This window comes from Echiichthys vipera, assembly GCF_963691815.1.
Source record: "Echiichthys vipera genome assembly, chromosome: 5".
In the NCBI taxonomy this organism is placed as follows: domain Eukaryota; kingdom Metazoa; phylum Chordata; class Actinopteri; order Perciformes; family Trachinidae; genus Echiichthys; species Echiichthys vipera.
Window position 1 is genome coordinate 17,024,104 of NC_139830.1, and position 21,988 is coordinate 17,046,091.

General features: G+C 40.8%; 2 protein-coding genes across 5 annotated transcripts; one reads left to right on the forward strand and one right to left on the reverse strand.

The window, feature by feature from the left end:
* Positions 1 to 231: 231 nt before the first annotated feature.
* On the forward strand, positions 232 to 6,997 carry mre11a (MRE11 homolog A, double strand break repair nuclease). Of its 2 annotated transcripts, XM_083913880.1 has the most exons (20): positions 232 to 276; positions 1,010 to 1,085; positions 1,265 to 1,397; positions 1,506 to 1,666; positions 1,765 to 1,852; positions 2,003 to 2,144; positions 2,270 to 2,384; positions 2,799 to 2,984; positions 3,085 to 3,256; positions 3,361 to 3,441; positions 3,527 to 3,656; positions 3,759 to 3,859; positions 3,958 to 4,128; positions 4,216 to 4,275; positions 4,358 to 4,529; positions 5,585 to 5,671; positions 6,015 to 6,076; positions 6,160 to 6,221; positions 6,389 to 6,485; positions 6,820 to 6,997. In XM_083913880.1, the coding sequence occupies exons 2-20, from the start codon at positions 1,066 to 1,068 to the stop codon at positions 6,856 to 6,858; spliced, it is 2,079 nt and encodes a 692-aa protein (XP_083770006.1). In that variant the 5' UTR covers positions 232 to 276; positions 1,010 to 1,065; the 3' UTR covers positions 6,859 to 6,997. The 2 variants fall into 2 exon arrangements, with proteins under 2 accessions (XP_083770006.1, XP_083770005.1); XM_083913879.1 differs by lacking the exon at positions 232 to 276 and having other exon boundaries at positions 961 to 1,085.
* Positions 6,998 to 7,729: 732 nt separating this feature from the next.
* Positions 7,730 to 20,251, reverse strand: tmprss4a (transmembrane serine protease 4a). Of its 3 annotated transcripts, none has more exons than XM_083913416.1 (13): positions 19,915 to 20,251; positions 13,400 to 13,454; positions 13,002 to 13,145; positions 12,650 to 12,802; positions 12,429 to 12,555; positions 12,190 to 12,309; positions 10,941 to 10,984; positions 10,461 to 10,623; positions 10,178 to 10,344; positions 9,775 to 9,870; positions 9,540 to 9,682; positions 9,238 to 9,390; positions 7,730 to 9,107 (listed from the first exon to the last, which is right to left on the reverse strand). In XM_083913416.1, exons 3-13 carry the CDS (start codon positions 13,111 to 13,113, stop codon positions 9,096 to 9,098), a joined length of 1,290 nt encoding a protein of 429 aa, XP_083769542.1. In that variant the 5' UTR covers positions 13,114 to 13,145; positions 13,400 to 13,454; positions 19,915 to 20,251; the 3' UTR covers positions 7,730 to 9,095. The 3 variants fall into 3 exon arrangements, with proteins under 3 accessions (XP_083769542.1, XP_083769541.1, XP_083769540.1); XM_083913415.1 differs by having other exon boundaries at positions 10,941 to 10,981; positions 19,911 to 20,251; XM_083913414.1 differs by having other exon boundaries at positions 19,911 to 20,251.
* Between the last annotated feature and the right edge of the window lie 1,737 nt (positions 20,252 to 21,988).

Below are 21,988 nucleotides of genomic sequence, written 5' to 3' on the forward strand. Positions count from 1 at the left end.
AGGGATACGCAAATCCACATTGGGACGTTACAACGTTATGTTCGAAAGACCGGCGCGACTATAAGTGTAAAACAAGCGCACATCATTTCCATACCGGAAGTGTAGTTCTTTCTTCCGCGGAGATTCTGCAGCATTAACGGCGATGTTTCAGAATAAAACTACAATAACCCTGAGCCACCTGAGAGCGAACGTCGAGGCGGGGAAAGGGTTTTGCGAGACTTGCCGGGATTTCTCTTTCGTGTCATGTTTTTTAACTTCTGGGTCCGAAGAGAGGAGGTAGGTTCGTTCAGGAGTGTGTCTCACACGTTGTAGTTTATAGCATACACAACAAAGAATTATCTAACGTCCATTAGACATTTAACCACAAGCGTTGTTCGTGTTAGCTGTCATTAGCATTGCAGTTTTATTCAAAGGTTTCTAGTAAAAGTGAAAGCTAACATTAACTTAACTTACCAGTAACTTACATGTTCCTCCTAGCTACGACTTTACTAACGGATAATTAGCTAGCGTATCTGTAATATTGAATATGAAACAGCTCACGGTCGGGTGGTTGATTATTACTGACTTAATCATTGTGATTTAACAGTGATGCATAAAGTGGTATTTATATTAACTTAAACTTTAACTGCAGCAGTTAGACTTCAAAATCAGATCTCACTGAACACACACACACACACACTTCAGAGTCCTATACATACATATACACATACATACATACACACATACACACATACACACACACACACACACACACACACCTGCACACGAACACGCACACACACTGTTGACCAATCTGTTTATCAGTTTTGTGTTTGACTGTCACTCTATCTTTTTCCCCGCTATTTTTTAATTGTATACATAGGATATTGTTATTATTATGATGATTATTATTATTATTATTATTATATGTAGAAATATTAGTACTTTAATCATTTGATTATTGATTCCCTGTGATATTGTAGCACATGAAATGTATCTCAGAATATCTTGGTATACATCTTTTTTGCAGCGGAAGCCTTTTGCTGACCACCGGCCAGGAGTGAGATCTCATTTTCCCACATCATCATGTCCTCAGAGAGCACATTGTGAGTTTGTTTAAATCCATGCAAAGCTTTTCCAAACCAAATAGATGGTGATTGTGCTGTTTAATTATCAATAGGTCTCCCACTGACTGATGAATAATTTCGATAACACAAAACAGATAACTTAACACATGTCAGCTGTTTTTCCGATTGTGTTGTGTGCTGTCTGCTGTTTTTTCTAGAGATGATGAGGATACGTTCAAGATCCTGATTGCTACAGATATTCACCTCGGTTACCTTGAGAAGGATGCTATCCGTGGCAATGACTCTTATAACACACTTGATGAAATCCTGAAATGTGCCAAGACAAATCAGGTACAAACAAGTTGATCAGTGTGTATGACTCAACAAAAACCTGATCAATATCTATTCCTGTCTGCTTGAATGGACATAAAGTCTACCTGCTGGTTTGTTTGCTTGCAGGTAGATTTCATCCTGCTGGGTGGTGATTTGTTCCACGAGAACAAGCCGTCACGCCGATGCCTTCACAACTGCATCACTATGATGAGACGTTACTGCATGGGAGACACACCAATACAATTCAACATTCTCAGTGACCAGGCTGTTAACTTCAACACCACACAGTCAGTTCTGCTTCCTTTGCTTGCTTCATGGTCATTTTTATCAAAACTGTACTCTTGTTACATTAACCTTCTCATATGTGTGTTGACATGTGTTGTAGGTTCCCCTGGGTTAACTATCAGGATGAAAACCTAAACATCTCTATTCCTGCATTCAGCATTCATGGAAACCATGATGACCCAACCGGGGTGAGTTCTGAGTCCAGCATAAACTAACTTATAAGACATAACACAAGATCATAATATACATGAATTTGCATTTGTGTGTTTCTATTATGTTTTGTTGTTCTTGTTTATATTTTTTTGTTTTAATGCCATGGTAACTTTATTCTCCTCAAGGCTGAAGGTTTGTGTGCTTTGGATCTGTTAAGTGCTTCTGGTCTTGTCAATCACTTTGGTCACTCCCAGTCAGTGGAGAGGATAGAGATTAGTCCCATCCTCATGCAGAAAGGCAGCACCAAGCTAGCCTTATTTGGTCTTGGTAAGTGTTTGTTTTGTATATCACAGTGGAATGGTAATATCCATTACTTAAATATTCTTTGTCTGCATTCTGCCAAGATTGATTAGGATGGATGTTTTGGTCTTTATGTATGAATGTCTGTGTAGGCTCTATCCCAGATGAGCGCTTGTACAGGATGTTTGTCAACAACCAGGTTACGATGCTTCGCCCTAAAGAAGACCAAGATGAATGGTTTAACCTCTTCACCATCCACCAGAATAGGTGTGTGCACGTTACTGTAGCTAGAAAGCAGACTAAGCAGTCGAAAGCAGAGCGAAAAAGCTGTACATTTTAAAATGGCCACAGGAAATGCATTTGGAAAAGTATTCGATACATGCTGTCCACTGTGTGATACAGTACATTCTGCAAACTCTGAATCTGCAACTTAGTCCTTAGTGAGAATGCAGGAGTTTAGGCAGTAAAAAGTAAAGAGTTTTTTAAGATGGTGATTAATAGGTTGGCTGGTTGTGGTTTATTCATACCGTGGCTTGTTCTCGATACATTAAGGGTTTATTTTGATTGCATTATCTCAAAGTCAACCCCTATTGGTGGTTTGCTATATATTTTCACAATATTTCTCTACGTATTGTGTTTTAGTTTTAAATCGTGTCTTTTTGGACTATCTGTTTTCTCTAGGAGTAAACACGGACCCACTAACTACATCCCCGAGCAGTTCCTGGATGACTTTATAGACTTGGTGGTGTGGGGTCACGAGCATGAGTGTTTGATCGCACCGACTAGAAATGAACAGCAGCTCTTCTATGTGACACAGCCTGGCAGCTCTGTAGCCACCTCCCTGTCCCCTGGAGAGGCGACCAAGAAGTACAAATAAACACACACAAACATAGATCCAAAGGATAGTAAAGTCTATATTCTGAATGTGTTTTAAAGTAACCAAATGATTCTCTTTGTGTGGATCTAGGCACATAGGGCTGCTGAGGGTGAAAGGTCGAAAGATGAACCTACAAAAGATCCCCCTGAAGACAGTGCGTCAGTTCTTCATCCAAGATGTGGTGCTTGCAGACTACCAAGACCTCTTCACACCTGAAACACCCCAGGTCACAAAGAGGGTGGAGGACTTGTGCTATGCAAAGGTAGCACTTCAACAACAAACATACAGAGCCAGTCTTACATTTTATCATTCTCGCCCCTCATCTGTCCCCATACTGTATATCTTTCACTCTTATTTTTTCTGTAGGTCACAGAGATGATAGAAGAAGCTGAAAGAGAAAGACTTGGATGCCCACTCACCCCAGAGAAACCTCTTATTCGCCTGAGGGTAAGAGGGACACATTTGCAGAGTGAAAACACATACCCTCCCATTTGCTCTTCATTTAAAATCCCCATCATCATTGCTTCCTTAGGTGGACTACAGTGGAGGCTTTGAGGCGTTCAACACTTCTCGCTTCAGTCAGAAATTTGTGGACCGCATAGCCAACCCAAAAGACCTCATTCACTTTCTCAGACGGCGTGAGCAGAAGGAAGACATTAAAGGTCTGACACAGACTAAATAAACAGCCTCGGATCAACAGTATACAGTATTGATGGATTTACACTATTGTTTGTTTGATGTGTTTCAATCTTTGTGCTTTTTAGATGAAGTCAATGTTGACTACGGCAAACTGTTGAAAACCACAGCAGTTGAGGGGCTGAGAGTAGAGGACCTGGTTAAAAAGTACTTTGAAGCAACTGAACAGGTACAGCACACACACAGATTTACATTCACACACTTAAAGGGTCTGATAAAACTTATTTTCATCTCGTTTGAAAAACGTGTGTGCACATCTCTTCTCAGACAGTGCAGCTGTCCCTTCTGACCGAGCAGGGCATGGGGAAGGCCATTCGGGAGTTTGTAGACAAAGATGAGAAAGACGCCATTGAGGAGCTGATCAATTACCAGTTGGAGAAGACACAGCGCCACCTCCAAGCCAGAGGAGTAACCACGGAGAAGGATATAGACGCAGAGGTAAGGGCTGGGGGCTTGCATGGGAAGTAGGACAGAGGAGGTTGAGGTTGTACGTCATTATAAGAGAGCATGTTTTTACATTTTCAGATTCAGAAATTCAGAGACTCCAAAAAGAACACAACTGAGGAAGAAAATGAAATCAAAGAAGTAAGTAATGATTGCACACAATACTGAAATGTTTGTATTGGGTTTTTTTTGTGTGTGTTTTAACTATGTGCGCTTTCCTTAGGTTATTGAAAGAGCCAAAGCTCACCGCTTGGAGCGTGGCAATGAGCCTGTAGACCCAGATATGTCCGGTGATCTTGCTATGGATTCTGATGAAGAATCAGTCCCATTCCCTCCCCCCACTCGAGGCAGAGGGCGAGGAGGCAGGGGACGTGGTACCCGCGGAAGGGGTAGAGGTGAGTTATCTGTGACTAGTAAAGGCGCAGAGAGAGATACACAGTAGAAAGTAGATGTTCCAAATGTTTTTTTAAGAATTAAGTCTTGGTACAAAGTAATGACTCGGAGCAAATACAGGACACACCAATGCAAACAGACATACTGTACATTGACTGCCAACCAGACTATCACAGGCGATGCAGAAATTTTCACATTTACCAATGCTAATGCAATGTGTACACACCTCTGCACATCAGACTATAAAAAGTGTCAGGCTTCAGTAAAGCCCTTTGACCAAACAGAGAACAAGAATACTTCAGATAACACTGTGGTGTTGGGTGATAAAAAGTTTAAATAAAATAAAATAAAGCTGTGAAATAAATATATAATTACGAACTGAAATCCACGTGCAGACGAGCTTCCAGTGCTTGGCACGCAGGCCGACCATAGACAAAGTGGATTCACATAACAGTGTGAGCAGGCACAGAAACAGGAATTTAAAAAGCATCAGAAAACACCTACCTCGAGTCACACAGTGCATTAAAATGACCACTTAGCGATTTCTGTTTAAAACTATAACAAATATCGGCAGCCTGTCAGGACTTTAACTTAGGATGTTATGAAGGTTTGATGCCCCAAGCTAATCAGTGTTAGCCACATCCAGTTGTTAGCTATTCTACCAGATTTTTCTGTTAATACACAAAATCACACAAAAGAAAACTGTCTTGCTGACTTAATTGATGAATGTAAGTGCTGAAAAAGATGAATTGATTTTTTTATAGATATGTAACATTTTATGTGTTTGAGCCGCAGTTGAAATCAACAACATTGATGCTGTTCAGTTACACTTCCCTTAAATTCCAGAAGAGGGAAGTCAAAACTCTTCAGACCATGTTGAAAACTTTCTCCCATCAACGTTTTGCTTAGTGTTAAAACAAGGGGAAAAAGTCAGCTATCAAATGTTTTTCTACTTCTTCTATTCAAAAACCGACAAAAGATCTCATAGTGCTATTCATGGTGATGTTATGCATTTCATTATAAATCCTTGTTCTGAACTGTTCGTCTGTCTATCCAGGTGCAGCTGCTTCTGAACCAAAGCCAGCCAGTCGGGGCCGTTCCAAGAAATCCTCAGCAACAACCCAAAGCAGAAGCATAATGCAAGGTAGCAGAGTATGAGATTAAGTGTGAGAGTGTTATGATCTATAGACACACACAAACACACATGCATGCCCGCGCGTGCACAACACACACACACACACACACACACACACACACACACACACACACACACACACACACACACACACACACACACACACACACACACACACACACACACACACACACACACACACTTTAGGTTCATGTGTTTGCAACACTAATACGACATAGTATTTTATCAGTGTATGTAACTGCTTTCCACCATTTCCCGCTCATCTTTCATATTTCTCCCTTCTTGACTACAATGTGTTTCTCTTCCTTCTTCTTTATACCTCATTCCTCAGCATTTCAAGCTCCATCACAGAGATCATCTCGGACTGCAGCCACAACATCTTATGAGGATGAAGTAAGTCATTTGACGACATACACACATACTATATATAAACTGTAGCATCCTCCAACCTTGCTTCTCATCTTTATCATCTCTAGGTGACCATTGATGACTCAGATGAAGATATACCTGTAATGAAAGCTACCCGACCCCCTGCAAGGTATGTTAGCTTGGTCTACAATGTGGTAACCCAGTACATTAAGTTAAGAAAAACCTGTCTAGTTCATACTCTATTCCCCCTCTCGGTTTCTGACTTCATACATTTAATTTGCGACATGTTTTTTAATCATGTGCTTTAACCTGGCTCCTTCTCTTGGCCCTCCACAGACCAGCATCATCGTCATCATCCTTCACAAAGTACAGCTCTCAGAGCCAGAGCCTGTCATCTAGAGGAGTTGCATTTGATGACAGTGATGAGGATGAGGTAAAAAGAGATCATAGAAAATGATGAAGCATGCGTCTGAAGTGCTAGGGTGCAGACTGTTTTTTGACCCCCCACTGATGAAAAGCAACTTGACCTGTAAAGTGGGGTTACCGTGTAACCACAGTAGATGTTAAACACTTTATGTATGGTAACCACATAGCTTTGTTGGAATTAAAAGGGATTTATTTTTGTGTGTATACCCCTATATTCAATTTCCTATAATCCACTTTTTATATTTTTGCCAAAAATGTAACTTAACTATACTTCATTAACCATAAATTGGCAATTCTATTTTAATCCTTTTTCCATCTCCTTTTCTTTTTTCTTGATACAGGATGACCCATTCAAGGGCCCCGCCCGTTCACGGAGATAACCATAAGTGCATCTATTATTATTATTAATACTTTATAACGTTAATTAGAAAGTGAGCTGCTGTGCTGTGGTTCTTAAGGACTTCAACTTGCATGTTTACATTTTTCTGCCTAATGTTGACAATAATTAATGAAGTTTATCTGGATCTGTAGCTGAATCTACCAAATGTTGCAGCACATCATATTGTACATCGTCGTTGATCACTGTTGGGTTATGCCATTGGCCATTGTCTTTGATATTCTAGTTATAAATGAAGTAATAAATGTTTTTTCAGACATAGTCAACTGTCTCTTTGTTTTTTTTAAATTAGGATTTCTGTCTTGTGGCTTTACAGTCATGGAAATAAAGAGCCTTTAGAGCATATTACAATTTATTCTCCTCAATAATCCACTAAGTTGTCAGATAGAAATTGTATAACTTTATTGGAGGCTGAGCACCAGGGGAGCTGGAGCCCCATACCCTTTTCACTATCTATCTAAAACTGGTTCTGTAGCTATTCAAGCTAGAAACCTAAAGCATGTAAGGTCGGTGGAAAACTGGTCAAAGAAAATTACATCTGTCCTCCACAGGGACGTGGTATAATAAAGTCCAAGGCACGAGGACAGGAAAAATCAAACTTTCTACACAGTGCCATTGTCATTTTAAGATACTGTATGTTCCAGACATTTGAGATGAAACGTGCCATTTGAATAATCCTTTGTTCACAATATATACAATGATGTACATACATTCTGTTCCCCTTTTGTTCCTTTTGTTAACTTTGGGTCAGTGGGTGTATGCTTGGGAGGAGGGTGACAGTACATTGAACAAGGAGGGATCCAGTTTCTAGCACATACACTTGCAAAGACTATCAAGTTGTTTTAACTGCCAAGTTGAAGAAGAATGTCTTTATTATATTTACAAGCTATTTACAGGTATATAAAAATGAACAAAATGTACCAAATTTACAGTCAAATAGTATCAGCCACCCTTGCACTCACCAAACAGTATAATACATTGTGTTTAATATTTTTAAGTTCAGAAGTGCCAATTTACACTACTTTTAAAGGTCGTCATAGACAAGAGAATGATAAATAACACCAAAATATAGGTAAACATTATGTCTCTTTGCTGAAAATTGAATTAGTACTTTAAAATGAAGAAACATTGACAGGGTTTTGCCTGAGAGCACACGTTTTACAGATTTACACACTATAATCTATGTTGCTCACTCTTACATTTGAGGAAATGACATTTATATAATTCTAGCTATGAAGGAAAAAACTGAAGGCACTACGGGTATCTGATTGCACTTTGAAACTTAGTGTGGAGGCACTATGAACACATAACAGTGTGGTTTGATGTTTAGCCCTCATTGCAATATCATTAGACTAGAAACATGAATTATCTGCACATTCAGCAAGGTCAAGTCATTCTCAAGTTTCAATTAAAGTGCTCATGTAAATCAAGCTGATAGGAAGCAAGCACAATATCTGTCCCTTTTATTAGGGACACACATCAGATCAACTGAATCGGCACCATAAATGCATTAAACTCCTGGATTTAGCATCTTGATGTCACATATATTGGTGATATAAACCTCAAACACATCGACTCCTGCTGGCATTGGCATAGCACAGTTTTACCTTCTGTTAGCTTTCTTTATGCAGCAGGCTACTATGTGAACCCTCACAACACATTGCACACTAAAACACTAACACCATAGCACATAGTAATTAAGTACATTATGTTTGAGGTCTGCCAGTCTGGTAAGGTCCAAAATCTTCACAGTTAAAACACTTTGTACAGATAGTGCTGTCCTCGTGTAAATACCAATGACTATATTTTCTATTTTCATTAGATTTTCTTGTTTTAAAAACGCATGATTCAGTGAATTAGATCTGTCATACATTGTAAAATCTTAAAAACATCACAGACCGACTAGTGCCACGTATCATAAATATACTTGCTCCCTGAGACAAGAAGAACCTGAAGTGGCACAAACAACACCTGAAATATGTTTGTATGAAGAGTGTGTGTGCGTGTGTGTGTGTGTGAGTGTGTGTAAACGTGCAGTGTTTTTGCATATGGCTTTGTTTAACAGTTCATCTGTGTTAATTGTGGGATCAATCGTCAGCTTCCCTTATCCTCTCCTTCTGTCAGCCAAGTTGAAACAAAAGCTTTCTTTTATTTTCCCCCGACTGTCCAACGTAGACCTGACTGGAGTCCTAAAGTGGCTGCTCATCACAATGGAGGACCTCATGGGTTTTTCTGGGGGGATGAAGTTAAAAACATCAGGTTGGGCTTTGTATGTAATGCAGTTCTCATATTGTTGTCTTTATGTCAGTAGAGTAAGTGGACCTTGCTATCGGAAACTTAGCATTGTGTCTTTATGCTGTACCTCAACGACTGTATGAATCCAGTTTAGCATCTCTTCGACGTTGCAGTAGACACCTGGCCTTCTTTCCCGGGCACAGCCAACGCCCCAGCTCACCACTCCAACAAGATGCCATTGAGAGGAGGTGAAGTACACCAAAGGACCTCCACTGTCCCCCTAGGAGTCATAACATTTTTTTTTGAATATCAAAACCATTTACCAGAAGAGAAAGTCAATATTCTACATATTCTTCCTGTGGAAGTTTTACTTTAGGCCTGTATAAAAGTATATCCCTGTTTCAGTATTGATTCTAACTGGTCCATTACCTGACAGGCATCCACTCTACCCTCCAGGAAACCAGCACAGATCATCCTTTGGGTTATGGCATTACCATACACTGTGGGGCTGGAACACTTAGCCCGGTCTATCAGAGGGATAAAGGCTTTCTGAAGTGAAGGAGAAACATTACCTAAAGGCAGAACAAGGATCTTTTAGTTATAATAGTAAGTTAATATAAGTAGTGTGTTCTTGTTGATGAGAGGTAGCATGTAGGTTTCTCACCGTTTTCCTCCAGGTATCCCCAGCCAGTCACAGCCATGTTGGCTTCGGCAGGGAGGCCAAAGGCTTTAGGAGGTAGACAAACCGGCTTGCTGCCCACTGAAAGACAGGGGCAGTGCATTCATTATGAAAAAACAGTAGCCTTTTGGTGTCTTATTATTTAAGCAAATTCATGGTACAAGTTCAATTGTTGGCGACACTGGCTGAATTTGATATATAGTCAAGAGCTTGCTGTTTGACATATACACCACAAGAGGGCAATAGAGTAAAGCCTGCTGGATCCTTACTCGCCTTACCAGAACTATTAGGTTTAAATTTCAACTACAGCCTGGACAAGGTCAGTTAACTAGAAATACTGATAAATATACCAATCTGTGTTTTTATGAGTATTAAATTAAATGCTTACCTCCCACTGTGATTGGGCTGCAGAGTCTCATTAGTGCAATGTCATAGTCGTTTCGTGCTGGATCGTAATCTCCATTTAATATGACTCTGTCCACACAGGAACCTCCCAGTGTGCCCATGTATGTCCGGCCTGACACCACTCTCCAGCGACTTAGCTCCTTTTTACTGCTGCAAGGCCCAAAAGAAGAGAGCGAGGGGAGGGAGGGAGTGAGTATGAGTTCATGCATGAGATGTTAACCACAATGAAATTCATTGGAAATGGTATATATGGAAACTATACTGACCCAGTAAAACAGTGGGCGGCAGTGACAACCCAACGTGGTGACACCAGTGAGCCTCCACATGTGTGTTGGCCTCCCTGCTGCAGGCTAACCTGCCAGGGCCAGTCCTCAATGAAAGCATCCGTGCCCCCGATAATACGGTCCTCACTGCTCACATCTCCACAGTCTGTGAAACAAAGTTGTTAAGATTATTTTCTTTGTAGTCCATTTCAATCTAGCTTTTAGTGGATGTCTTTGTTGATTCATCCATCTTGAGAGGTCAGGCTAAACAAGTTTCTTTTCCTCCACAAACTTTTTTTTAATTTGCTCTAAGGAATGAAGGATATACTCATATGTTGCCAAGACAGTCTTTGTTGCTAGACGTGTATGGGCATGTTAGTGTGAAACTAAAACCATGTCATCTTCCATCCACCCTCATGAGCCCCACTCTACCTTGTAACCTATGTTAGTGATGATGGTTGCTTTGCTATAAATAAAACTCACCTGAACAGGACAAAGATACCACAGATCCGGATTTGCATGCACTGCTGTTAGAAAACAAAAAGGCATTCATCAAACATTTAGAGTTGCCCAGGAACCCCAAATGGCCATGCAATTAGTCAAACAGACAAAATACACAGTCAAATGTTGACCGTAAATCATCCCCATGCTGAACTTTGTCTCTGTTTCTCTTCTGCTTTGTTTGCTTAAACTACCTGTCTTTTTTGTTCACTTTCATAGGGGACAGGACAGAGGGGAACAAAAACTGTGGAATTTTTTATCTTTTAGGAACAGAAACTGTGACAACAGACACCATCTCATGTGCACAGGAGACATGAGGGGGGAGACCAAAAATTAAAAGCTGATAGAGAAAGTGAAAATAGAAGTGAATATTTCTTTTTTTTTTTTTTAAATGGGGAAGAAAGAATTGTCTAATGTGTTTTCTTTTTCAAGACAATCGGCCAGCTGGGTCTTTGTGTTGACATGAAAGTAATGTTAAAAGCAGCAGCTTTAGTTTCCTAAAAGTGCTGTTTTTTCAATGAATTCAGATCTGAGTTTGAAGGAATACCTGCAAAATGACCATTTCTATATCAATTACTCACAAGTGTTGCCTTGAAGTATTTACATGCTTACTTCTTAGAACAGTTTAACGCGGAGATGAGTAGTGTCTTTTTTAAAACATTTATTTGTTGATGGTGGTTTCACTGAGAACAATGCTTTCTTTTTCAGGAACACCCTAATCACATTCACACTTGGAAGCAATCCAGTACAACCACTGAATGGTTCAGTGCGTTTACATGCACATCAGTCTACATACACATATGCTGACCACGGAGCAGTTTTGGTTAAGGACCTTGCTCAAGGGGGCACCTCAGGAATTCACTTTGCCCACCCAAATTTATCCTGCCAGTCTGGGGATTGAACCATTGACCTTCTCTTACCTTTAGGTAACCACTGTCACAAGTGCCCCAAGGAAGTGTTGTACATAATAAGGTTTTAGAAACTGAGCATAGGATTGGATAAACAAGACTTTGATTATACTGCATGAGTTGTTTGAGATATGTTGTATGTTTCGATATTATTTTGCTGTAACCGCCTATTTCTTCAATGCACCAAGACTGTTCTCACCGTGGAGACACAAAAGAATTCAAGGCAACATTCGGTTAGTAATTGACATACAAATAGTCATTTTTTTGGATAAAGTATTCCTTTAAAAGGGATTTTTCTATATGATGAAAGATGCCTTCCTCACCGGTCAATGGTAGCCTGATGTATAGGTGTGTTCGCAGTCCCAGGCCTGATAGCTGTGAATGGTCCATTCTTTAGGGAAGATATCAAAGTGCCCACTGGAATACTGGTGCTACGAGGTTTACTGTTAAGACAGAAGGGGTCTATGTAAGACTTTATTTCAGGTCAAATTACACTGCCCTTCAATTTGCAACATAAACTATGCAATGGATGTAATCTTGTGTATTTCATGTGCAAACTCACTTTGTATAGCCCAGTTGTTTACATGCCGTCTGTGTGTGCTGCCCTGTCCAGTCGTCGCTACACACACTCCTCCAACCTGCGCCACGACTGTACACCTGCAGGACCTGGCGCCCTGTCATAAGACGCACTATAGGGAGGAATGGTGGAAGATAAGAGAATTCATCTTCTCAAGCTTGGTTTTGTGTCTGTGATGACAAAGCAAGTCGGGTGTTTTGTTTTACCTGGAAAGGTTGTATTGACTGTAAAGCTCGACACACATGTGATCTCATCCTCTCCTCCAGCACAGTCGTCTTTCCCGTCACAAGCTTCATCTATTGGGATGAATTTGACTGAACGCTTGCAGAAGAAATATTTGCTGTCAATCAGCTGCTTAACTGGAGGGAAAAGTAGTGGAAGAATTGGAATAACACTGGTTAGGATAAAATATTGCTTCCTTAATTTATAATACAGTGAATGACACTGAATCCTTTCATGAATTCTAATCTTTGAAAAGCACTTTTCTCTAGTATTCGAGCAGTGATGTTGCACGTGTCCCCTTAGAGGAAGAAACTACAAGCGAGAATTGTGACTCACTGAAATAGCCTGCAGTGACCAGTATGCCTAGTAAAACCACAACTGTCAGGATAGTCAGCAACACTCGCTTTCTCTTAGCCGACTTTTCTTTTTGGGTCTTTGGAGCCGTCATGGGCTTTCTGTGGCGGCCTGGCCTTGGAAGCACTGGGAAGAAAAAAATACATGGCAAAGGAGAGAGAAACATAAGGGAGGCAATGTTGTGGGGAAAAAAGGAGATGAGAGAATGGAAATCATAATTGAGAGAAAAGAGGTACTGAAAATGAGTCAAGGGGAAAAAAAACTGTGTGAATGTTCTGAAAATTCTCAGTACAGTTCAAGACTACAGTTTCCAAGTATTGAACATGGTATTTATAAAGTAACACATATTAACATGAAACCAACACCAAGTGATAGCTTACCTGGCTGCCTGGGATTCAATGGGGTCGTGCTTTCCAAAGGCACCTGGACGATCGTCTGTGGAAAGAATAACAAGGATACATGAGACAAGGTGAGCACAGGTGTTGAAACAAACACTGTGCATTGCATGGCTTGAGAGAACATATAGTGTGTGTCTAGATGTTTGTGATTATGAAATCGTGTGTGCAAGTGTCCATGTGATTACCTAAGCTTTCATATTCTGTTTTCACAGGACTTTTTGTGATTATTTCCAGGTGACAGTCAACAAATATATGTGAGAATAAATTTAATCTCTCTGTCCAAAACGCTACAAAACGGGGATAACTTGAGCCAGATATGTAAAACTGGTGTATACGACAATGAATATCCTGGGGAGGTGCCACAAAATGATAACCCGCCAATGCACACATGGAACATAGTGTGCTACTATGAGTTGTCACGTTACATCTATGTGCCTTCCTGCATTTGTCAGCTGCTCCATATGCTGCAGGCAGTTCCCATAATCTGTTATAGGACAGACTCCTCGACCCCAACGTGAAATGGATAGACTCAATGTACATTATCGTGGGGTGTATTGTGGCACGGCCTTTTGGGACATGGTGTGTCTTCCATTCAAATGCAATTGATATTATGGAGACAGAACACACTGTAATTCTGCAAAGTGGTATAGTGAGACGAGTGATCTCCCTTCATCCACAGGAGCCAGGTTAAACCCCATGATACCCAAGTAGCCTATCCAACCGGGAGATATCAGTTGTTTCCCAATTGCATAACTGAATACAGTACATTGTGTGTGGAGGAAAAATTACAAAATGAACGACAGTAGTTAAGGGATCCTTGGTTCAGACCCATTTCAAAAATGAAAAAGGCCTCCGAAGAGGTAACAATCACATGACTAGATAGTGTACATAGTAACGCTATTGACATATCTAGTAGTCCCTGATGAACACTTAAGTAGGCCTAGAAACACCTGGAAAATTCATGCATAGCGGTGTGCAACAGTTGTTTTCGCTTGCACATTTGAATGTGAACGTACAAATATTTGCATTAAATCACTCAATAACGTTAAAATTGCGATAATGTGATAACTTTTTCAGTAACATTACCGTGCAATGGGATAACGGGATGGCCATTTAAATGTTGCAATGGCAGTTAACGTTGTATTTGTTCCTATCCCCAGTAACCCAGTGATATGACATTAAACCCTCCGTTACTGGGGTCATTTGTCGGTCGTCTTGTTGAGATCAGAGATACATTTGGTCTCTTCAGTGGAGCAACAGCAACAGGTCGGATGTGTTAGCCTCCACACCAATCGGAAAGATGGAGCTTCCGGTCGGCTACGTAGGTATGTAATTCATGTCGTGTTTTGTTAGCAGTTTTTTACGTTAACTACTGGTACTACAACAGGAAACTAACCACTATAAAGCTCTGTAAAGCTGATGCAAGCTGCAAATTCACTGTTCATGATCGCGGGCAGTTAAAACGAAATAAACCTTGCAATGTCCTCAAAAATGTAAATGTATTAAACTAAAAATCTGGCTATATATAATAATAATATCTGAGGAAGGCACAGGAGATTTACATTATATTGTATTTTTGATTATTATATATTGATGATTAGCTCTGACAGATCTTTTACAGCCCTTAAAAAAACCTTGTGGATGTCACTATCTGTTGTGACACATGCAAACAACTATGTTCCGCATAACCCTCTGCCTCCGCGGATTTAATTCAGCATTTTGTTAGGGCTGGAGTTTAGGGTTAGGGCTAGGGTTAGGGGAAGGTTAAGGGGGCAGTGTAAGGGTCTTCATAGACCTATTTGCCAGGGAATTCGGCACTGTTGTGGATAAAATAAGAGACCGGGGAACATAGGACCCTTTCTGTGAAAAGGGGGGAACAGAAAAAGGTAAAAGGTCCGCTGTTCCCCAGTCACAAACAAAGCAGGGGACATAGGATCTTTTGGGGGAAAATCAGGGACCATCTGACCCATTAAAAAAAAAAGGTCAGCTGGTCCCCAATCACATACAAAGAGAGGAACATAGGACCCGGGAACATAGGTACTGTAGTACTAAAATTGCTCAATCAAACCCATTTTCTAGTACTCAAACAGAGGCCATCCGTGTTTTGGCTCTTGACTTTGTGTGTTACTCTCAGTGCATCTCCTGTCGTTGGCAGAGAGATAGTGTAGCATGTTATTCATCAAAGGTTATCCTGTAGTGCTATAGCTCAAGTATCACATCACTATGGCTTGCTGACTTGCCTTTTAGGAGGATTTCAGCAGATGACATATAGTTACTGACTGTTTGAGGAGCACTGTCGTCTACCTCCTGTTCTTCCTTTGTTTTGTCTTGAAAACTTTACATTCAATGTTTAAACCACAAAATATTTTCAGTGTTAGTTGATGCTTGTTTGGGATCTATTGCAGAATCTTTGAAATGAGGAATTAGCAGACTCATCTAAACAAAACATTGTTATATACTAGAAGTGGTTTTGATCTGGATCAATTCAATTATCAACGATCCAATGTCATCAATGCAAAGTGAAAATATCATCTTTAGAAGAAGAAGAATTCCTTTATAAGTCCCGCGAATGGGGAAATTCAATTTTCACTTTATTTTTTCATTTTACACACATCCAAAATACACACACATGCATGGACCTACAGTATATACATGCAACCAATGGAGAAATGTTAGAGCGAGGGGGCTGCCAGTGACCGGCGCCCCGAGCAGTTGGGGGTTCGGTGCCTTGCTCAACAGCACCTCGGCAGTGCCTAGGAGATGAACTGGCACCTCTCCAGCCACCAGTCCACACTCCATTCATGGTCCACACAGGGACTCAAACCAGCAACCCTCCGGTTCCTAGCCCAGTCACCTATGGACTGAGCTACTACCTGCCCCTTTAAGATGCACCTTTATTTAGAAATTCCCACTTTATATTGATTTTCTTTTTATTAAAAATAAGTGTGTTTTTCATTTAAATGTCTGTAAGAGTTTAGAAATACAATATCCAAAAATCATATTTTAGTTGCTATTTGTAAGTTGATATAGGCATCAATGTCACTGATTATGTTAAATGGGCATATGATACCGTTTCATATCGATCTGAGGCTCATAAATCGTATCGTGGTAGACTTTGTGATATCATAAAAATATTGCATCATTGTCCAAAGAATTGATATTATATCATTATAAAAATTGTGAGTCATACCTCTTTTTCATTCTGTTCTTTAGTTTTCACTTCTGCTTCAAAATATTAGGTAACTCCCTAATTTGCATATCTCTTTATGTCATTTACAGGAAGTGCTCAAAATCAACTGTTCCTATCATGCCCAGTCAGCTCTTGGCAGTCAAATGCAAGGCAAACCCAAAGTGTATAGACTCCATAGAGAGGGGCAAAGAATGTTGTTGGACAGGTTTTTTTTTTTTAAAGGGAGCTCACTTTATGCTGCTGTGAATCCACTGTAAAAGGCCCAGACTGTTTTGCTGAGAAACTACATCTTAAATAAGACAGCATTTCAAATGGTCCTGTCTAACTTAATGGGGACCTATTATGCTTTTTCTTAGTTTCTGTCATATAATGTTACAATTGTGGGTATTCGCATTAAATGTGGCCAAAACATCAAATAATGAGGTTAATATATGTAAAAGTAATCCCTGTGTGCTTAAAGAGATGGGGCACTGCAACCATGGACATAGCAAAAAGAATGGACAGCGGACGAAAATAATGGCGCCTATTTATTCCTATGGAAAGCTACTCAGTGGCACAGGCTCCCTTAAGGAGGCCGCCGTTGTTGGTTCCCGTGAACGTGGGAGGTCTTATCGGATGTAGAAATATTTGCGATTCTGAATCCGTGCCCGAGTGCCAAGTACAAAGCAACACGAAAAACAACAAAAAACAATAGGAAGGACATCGGACACAATGCACAAAAAGTGTGAGCAGAAGAGTTGTGTCTCTGTTAGAGCCTTGCACTCGGCTCTACAAAGACGGGACCTAAGCTGCTGGAGGTGTTTCACTACGGCCCTTTTTGGCCGCCCTCCTTCTCCTGCCCATAACTCAATTTTGGTAGTGTCCAAAATTATGCCCACCTACATTTTTTAACTAGAGTAGAGTCTCAAAAAAATAGTGAGCTTTTTTATTGGTATCCAGAACATTTTTTTCAGAGCTGATCTCCTCTTCCCCGTTTGTACTGTAGTGAATGGGCGAATGTGCTTCCGGACACAGGACAGCCACACAAACAGGCGAGTGCTGCAGTACCACGCTTGGCTGCTAAGCCCATGGTGGCATATGATGAGAGAGCCTGTCCTAAGCACCTGGCTGCAACAGTGTCTCAGACATAGGGTGAATGCAGGTGCAGCAGCCATGAGCAGTACGAGAAAAATAAAGTGCTTTCTTTTTGAACATTAAAGCATGCAAACATGTTCTAGTAGAACACACAATAATACATGTATGAACCTGAAAACGAGTACAATAGGTCCCCTTTAAACATAAAAGCTTCATACAACAAAGACCAAGAGACTGTTCTTTACATATTGCGACGTCAAACCTCTCTCAGATTTCTCTTTACATTGAAACAAGGAATGTTTTACTCGTGTGTATTAAGCCCTGCAGCGCTTTGGTATGTAACATAAGATTTCTCCTTACAATAAAATGCTAATTTGTTTCATAATTTTTTGCTCATAGCCATATACTTTACACTTTATGTAACAGGATGTAAGGGTTTTCTGAGAAACACTCTCTTCTCAAAAGGTTGAAGACTCACTTTTGAGAGTTTTTTATAGCTTAGTCAAGTACAGAGTTTAAGCTTCACATTAATGCCATACAGTAGACTACAGTATATAGAGCCTAAAAACACCCTGCATGATAGAGATCCCTTTATATGGCGTGCAATATGGTGATAAGTATCGTCAAAACAATATAAAAACGTATGTTGTATATACTTTTCTATATTGTTTCTACATATCACAATGATGAACGAAATGTATCACAGCAATATTTACGCCGTTTGGAATATGCTTTACGTTCTGATCCTGTACACAAAACGTTAGTCCTAATAGAATGAGAAATTACTTAACTTTAATTTGTCAAGTAGTGTATATAATTCACACTGGAGTACACAAAAAAATACAGGCCTATATGCTATCAAGATATGAAATGCATAGGCGTTATCAGGATACAAGATTTTGGCCATATCGACCAGCCATAATAGTTTGATTTTCACACGTATGCTGATTAATACACACCCTTACAAGAATCACACATCACGGATGCCAGAGATCCCGGTGGAGAAAAAAAACAGGAGAAACCAGGCCATCACCTGATGGTAAACAGTATGAACTGAATAAGCAAAACAGTAATAAAGGCAAGATGACACTGCACTGAAAAAGTGGGAGGTCCACCTACCTGGGAAACCAGAAAGATGGCTACAGAAAACCGTGTTGCCCAGAGTGAACACATACCTAAAAATACATTTTGTCATGCCATGACACACATAAAATGATAGTGCATTCGCGGAAGCATACAGTAAATGTCGCCATTTGCTCCATGACTAACATAAACCATTTTATGAGCCAGGGAAATATTTAAAAACAATCAAATAGCCAAGTACTCCATATCTCACATCTTACTACAGCTTATTAATCAGACTGACCTACATGGTGGACCTCAGCAAGTGAACCCAGCATCAGTGCAGCAATACAGCAATACAGTATAACTGGGTCAGCCCTAACAGATAAAAGCCTTGACATGGTTAACCTTTTGTTTAAACAAGGTGTTCCCCTGGCTGCTTCTCAGTTTTGTTGGATTATGTTCGTCTAAATGGAAACAATCACAAAAGGGCTTCTGAGGAACTACATGTGACATGTTGGGCAAGCTTTAATCAAATGCAAGGATCTAGACCAGTGCGGTCAGCACATTTCCATATATAAAGGCGCAAACAAGTGCATGTGCATCTATACAGTGGACAATATACATTAGTTAGTGTTGAAAAGGCTGCACTTCAAGCATGTCTGAACACATATGCTCATATAATGAGGTGGGTGCTGCACTGCATACATGTTCTGAAATAATGTGTTGCAATCTAGTTTGACCTACAGCTAATATAATCTAAAAACTATGTGAGACACGAATAAATTTACCCATAAGTATCAGCTGTATCAATACGGACCTAACCTGTTCCTCTCTGAACCAGAAGCTGCCACTACCTGTGATAAGATAATATAAAGCACAACATACAGTATGCTTAACACCAACTACAGCCAACCGTGTGTGCTCCCTAAGGCATTTAGTACCAGATACTATCTCCAATATACTAAACAGGACACTACAGAAACTGGTTAAGCACAGGTAAGCAAACAGAGAATGCTTTTAGTATGTCTTTGTAGTCTACCATAGTATGATAACAAACTTGTTACCAGGATAGGAAGATATTTTCATATTCAAATGGCCCCTCAAATGCAAACCAGTGCCCGGACTTTACAACAATATGTGGATTCTACTTAAAGTTGCACTCACCCACATGATGTAGTAATCTTTCTTTGTACTGTAAAGTCCAGAACCACCTGATCCGACACGGAGTACAGAGTTATCACTGCCCTCCCCCCCGGAGGTCGGACTCCACTCACTGTCCCCTGGATGTCCTTCGTCCTTTTCCTCTTACGCTACTGCTCCACTGACTTAAAGTACAAAACCTGGTTTGATTCTTTCTCCCTCTCTCTATTCTCTCTCTCACCCTCCCCTTTTCTTTCTACAGCAGTGTAACTGAATCCGGCTTGAAGGGTGCCTGACATGCCCCTCTTTGAGACCTCAAGGCAGTAAAAAAAAAGTGCCTGTGTGTAGCGTTGTGTTTCAACGGTTCACAGATTGAGAGAGAGCTGCTGACCAAGCCCTACTGACAAAACAAAACAAAACTAAAGTATTACAGGTAACCTGAAACTTCATCCCTCCTCTCTCTGTCATTGTCCCTCCTCCCACACATCCTCCCACTCCAAACTTTTTAAGTCCTCTGGACATAAAGCCCACCATCTCTTTTTTGCCCCCTTTACTCCTTAGCTTCCCTCCAGTGCCACTTGGCCTCTAAAATTTTACCCATACACACCCACACAGCCATGCATCTGCATGGATACAAATACATGCAAAAAGAAAGACGTGGCAAAGTGCCTCACATACAGTATGTACACACATACACAAACCCTGTCAGGTTTAAACAGTTGTGTGGTTTGTGTGTGCGCGCGCAGTAACATGCCCTTAGGCTGAGGTGTGTATCTCACCTGTATTGTTTTGACAGCCTAATGCAGAATCAGTTGGTATCAGTCAGGAGTTCCTGACACCAAATTATGACTAAGGCCATGCCACGTCTCATAGCATGGACAGAACCAAAATATAACAAATGCTATTAGCTCTGAGGCTGCCCATATGTGCTTGGAGCTATAGAGGTAATGAAGGTCACCACACCAGCAGAGACAGTTTGTCTGGCCAGAGACAGACAAACAGACAAACCTCCTCTGTGTCTGTTCACATTTTGCCATGATAACACACACACACACACACACACACACACACACACACACACACACACACACACACACACACACACACACACACACACACACACACACACACACACACACACACACACACACACACACACACACACACACACACACACAAACACACACACACACACACACAAGCAAAAAATAACTAAAAGAGACCTTTGCGTTGCAAGGAGCCAATTGAGGTGGTCCTAGTAAGGATGCCCCCTGGGCGTCTCCCTAGGGAGGTGTTCCAGGCACGTCCAGCTGGGAGGAGGCCTCGGGGAAGACCCAGGACTAGGTGGAGTGATTATATCTCCACACTGGCCTGGGAACGCCTCAGGTTCCCCCAGTTAGAGCTGGTTAATATGGCCCAGGAAAGGGAAGTTTGGGGTCCCCTGCTAGAGCTGCATCCCCCGCGACCCGACACCGGATGTGGTTGAAGATTATATGATGATATATGACAATCCCAGATAGTAAAAAACAATAATATAATATTATAATACTAGATGGTTGCAAATAAAAAGTGGCTGGTGCAAGTCAGGGATGTCTCTGGCCGACACTGATACTGGGCGCAACATACCTGGATATTTCAACCCGTAGTCCTCTGTGACTGAATTGTTAAATTACCTTTTCTGGTCACTAGGTCAGTGCTTCTAAAAATTAAGCCACTGTGAATGTTATGGGACACTAGGCACAGACAACTGGGGGGTGGGGGGCGGGGGGTGGTGGCTGAAGAGAAAGAGCCATTGTTGGAAACAGCAGCTGATTGTGTTGCTTGACCTGGACTTTGAAATGCAACGAACCTTGCAGCTTACTCCAACCTTTCCCTACTCATAAAACTTGGTTTTATGGACTCAGAAATTGCCTTGGAGTATACAGCATATGCGGAAATAGCTGGACGAATTGATATAAATGCAGAGTGATAAAGGATACATAGAGTCTGCACAAAAGGTCTCTTTCAGTCAATAACCGTGGTTAACCTTGTTGCCAGGACATTTAGAGGCGGCACCCTGGTGTGACATCTGGAGCATCCCCTCCTTTTGTGGGTTTGCCTCA

Bases quoted from the DNA above. Each gene is read 5' to 3' on its own strand.
- mre11a (XM_083913880.1), top strand. From the start codon at position 1,066: ATGTCCTCAGAGAGCACATT. The intron at 4,129-4,215 runs GTAAGGGCTGGG...TTACATTTTCAG, and splicing joins AGAAGGATATAGACGCAGAG to ATTCAGAAATTCAGAGACTC. The intron at 6,222-6,388 runs GTATGTTAGCTT...GGCCCTCCACAG, and splicing joins GCTACCCGACCCCCTGCAAG to ACCAGCATCATCGTCATCAT.
- tmprss4a (XM_083913414.1), bottom strand. The intron at 12,556-12,649 runs GTAAAACAAAAC...TCCTCCCTATAG, and splicing joins AGTCAATACAACCTTTCCAG to TGCGTCTTATGACAGGGCGC. The intron at 10,345-10,460 runs GTCAGTATAGTT...TGGGCCTTGCAG, and splicing joins GCCGCCCACTGTTTTACTGG to CAGTAAAAAGGAGCTAAGTC.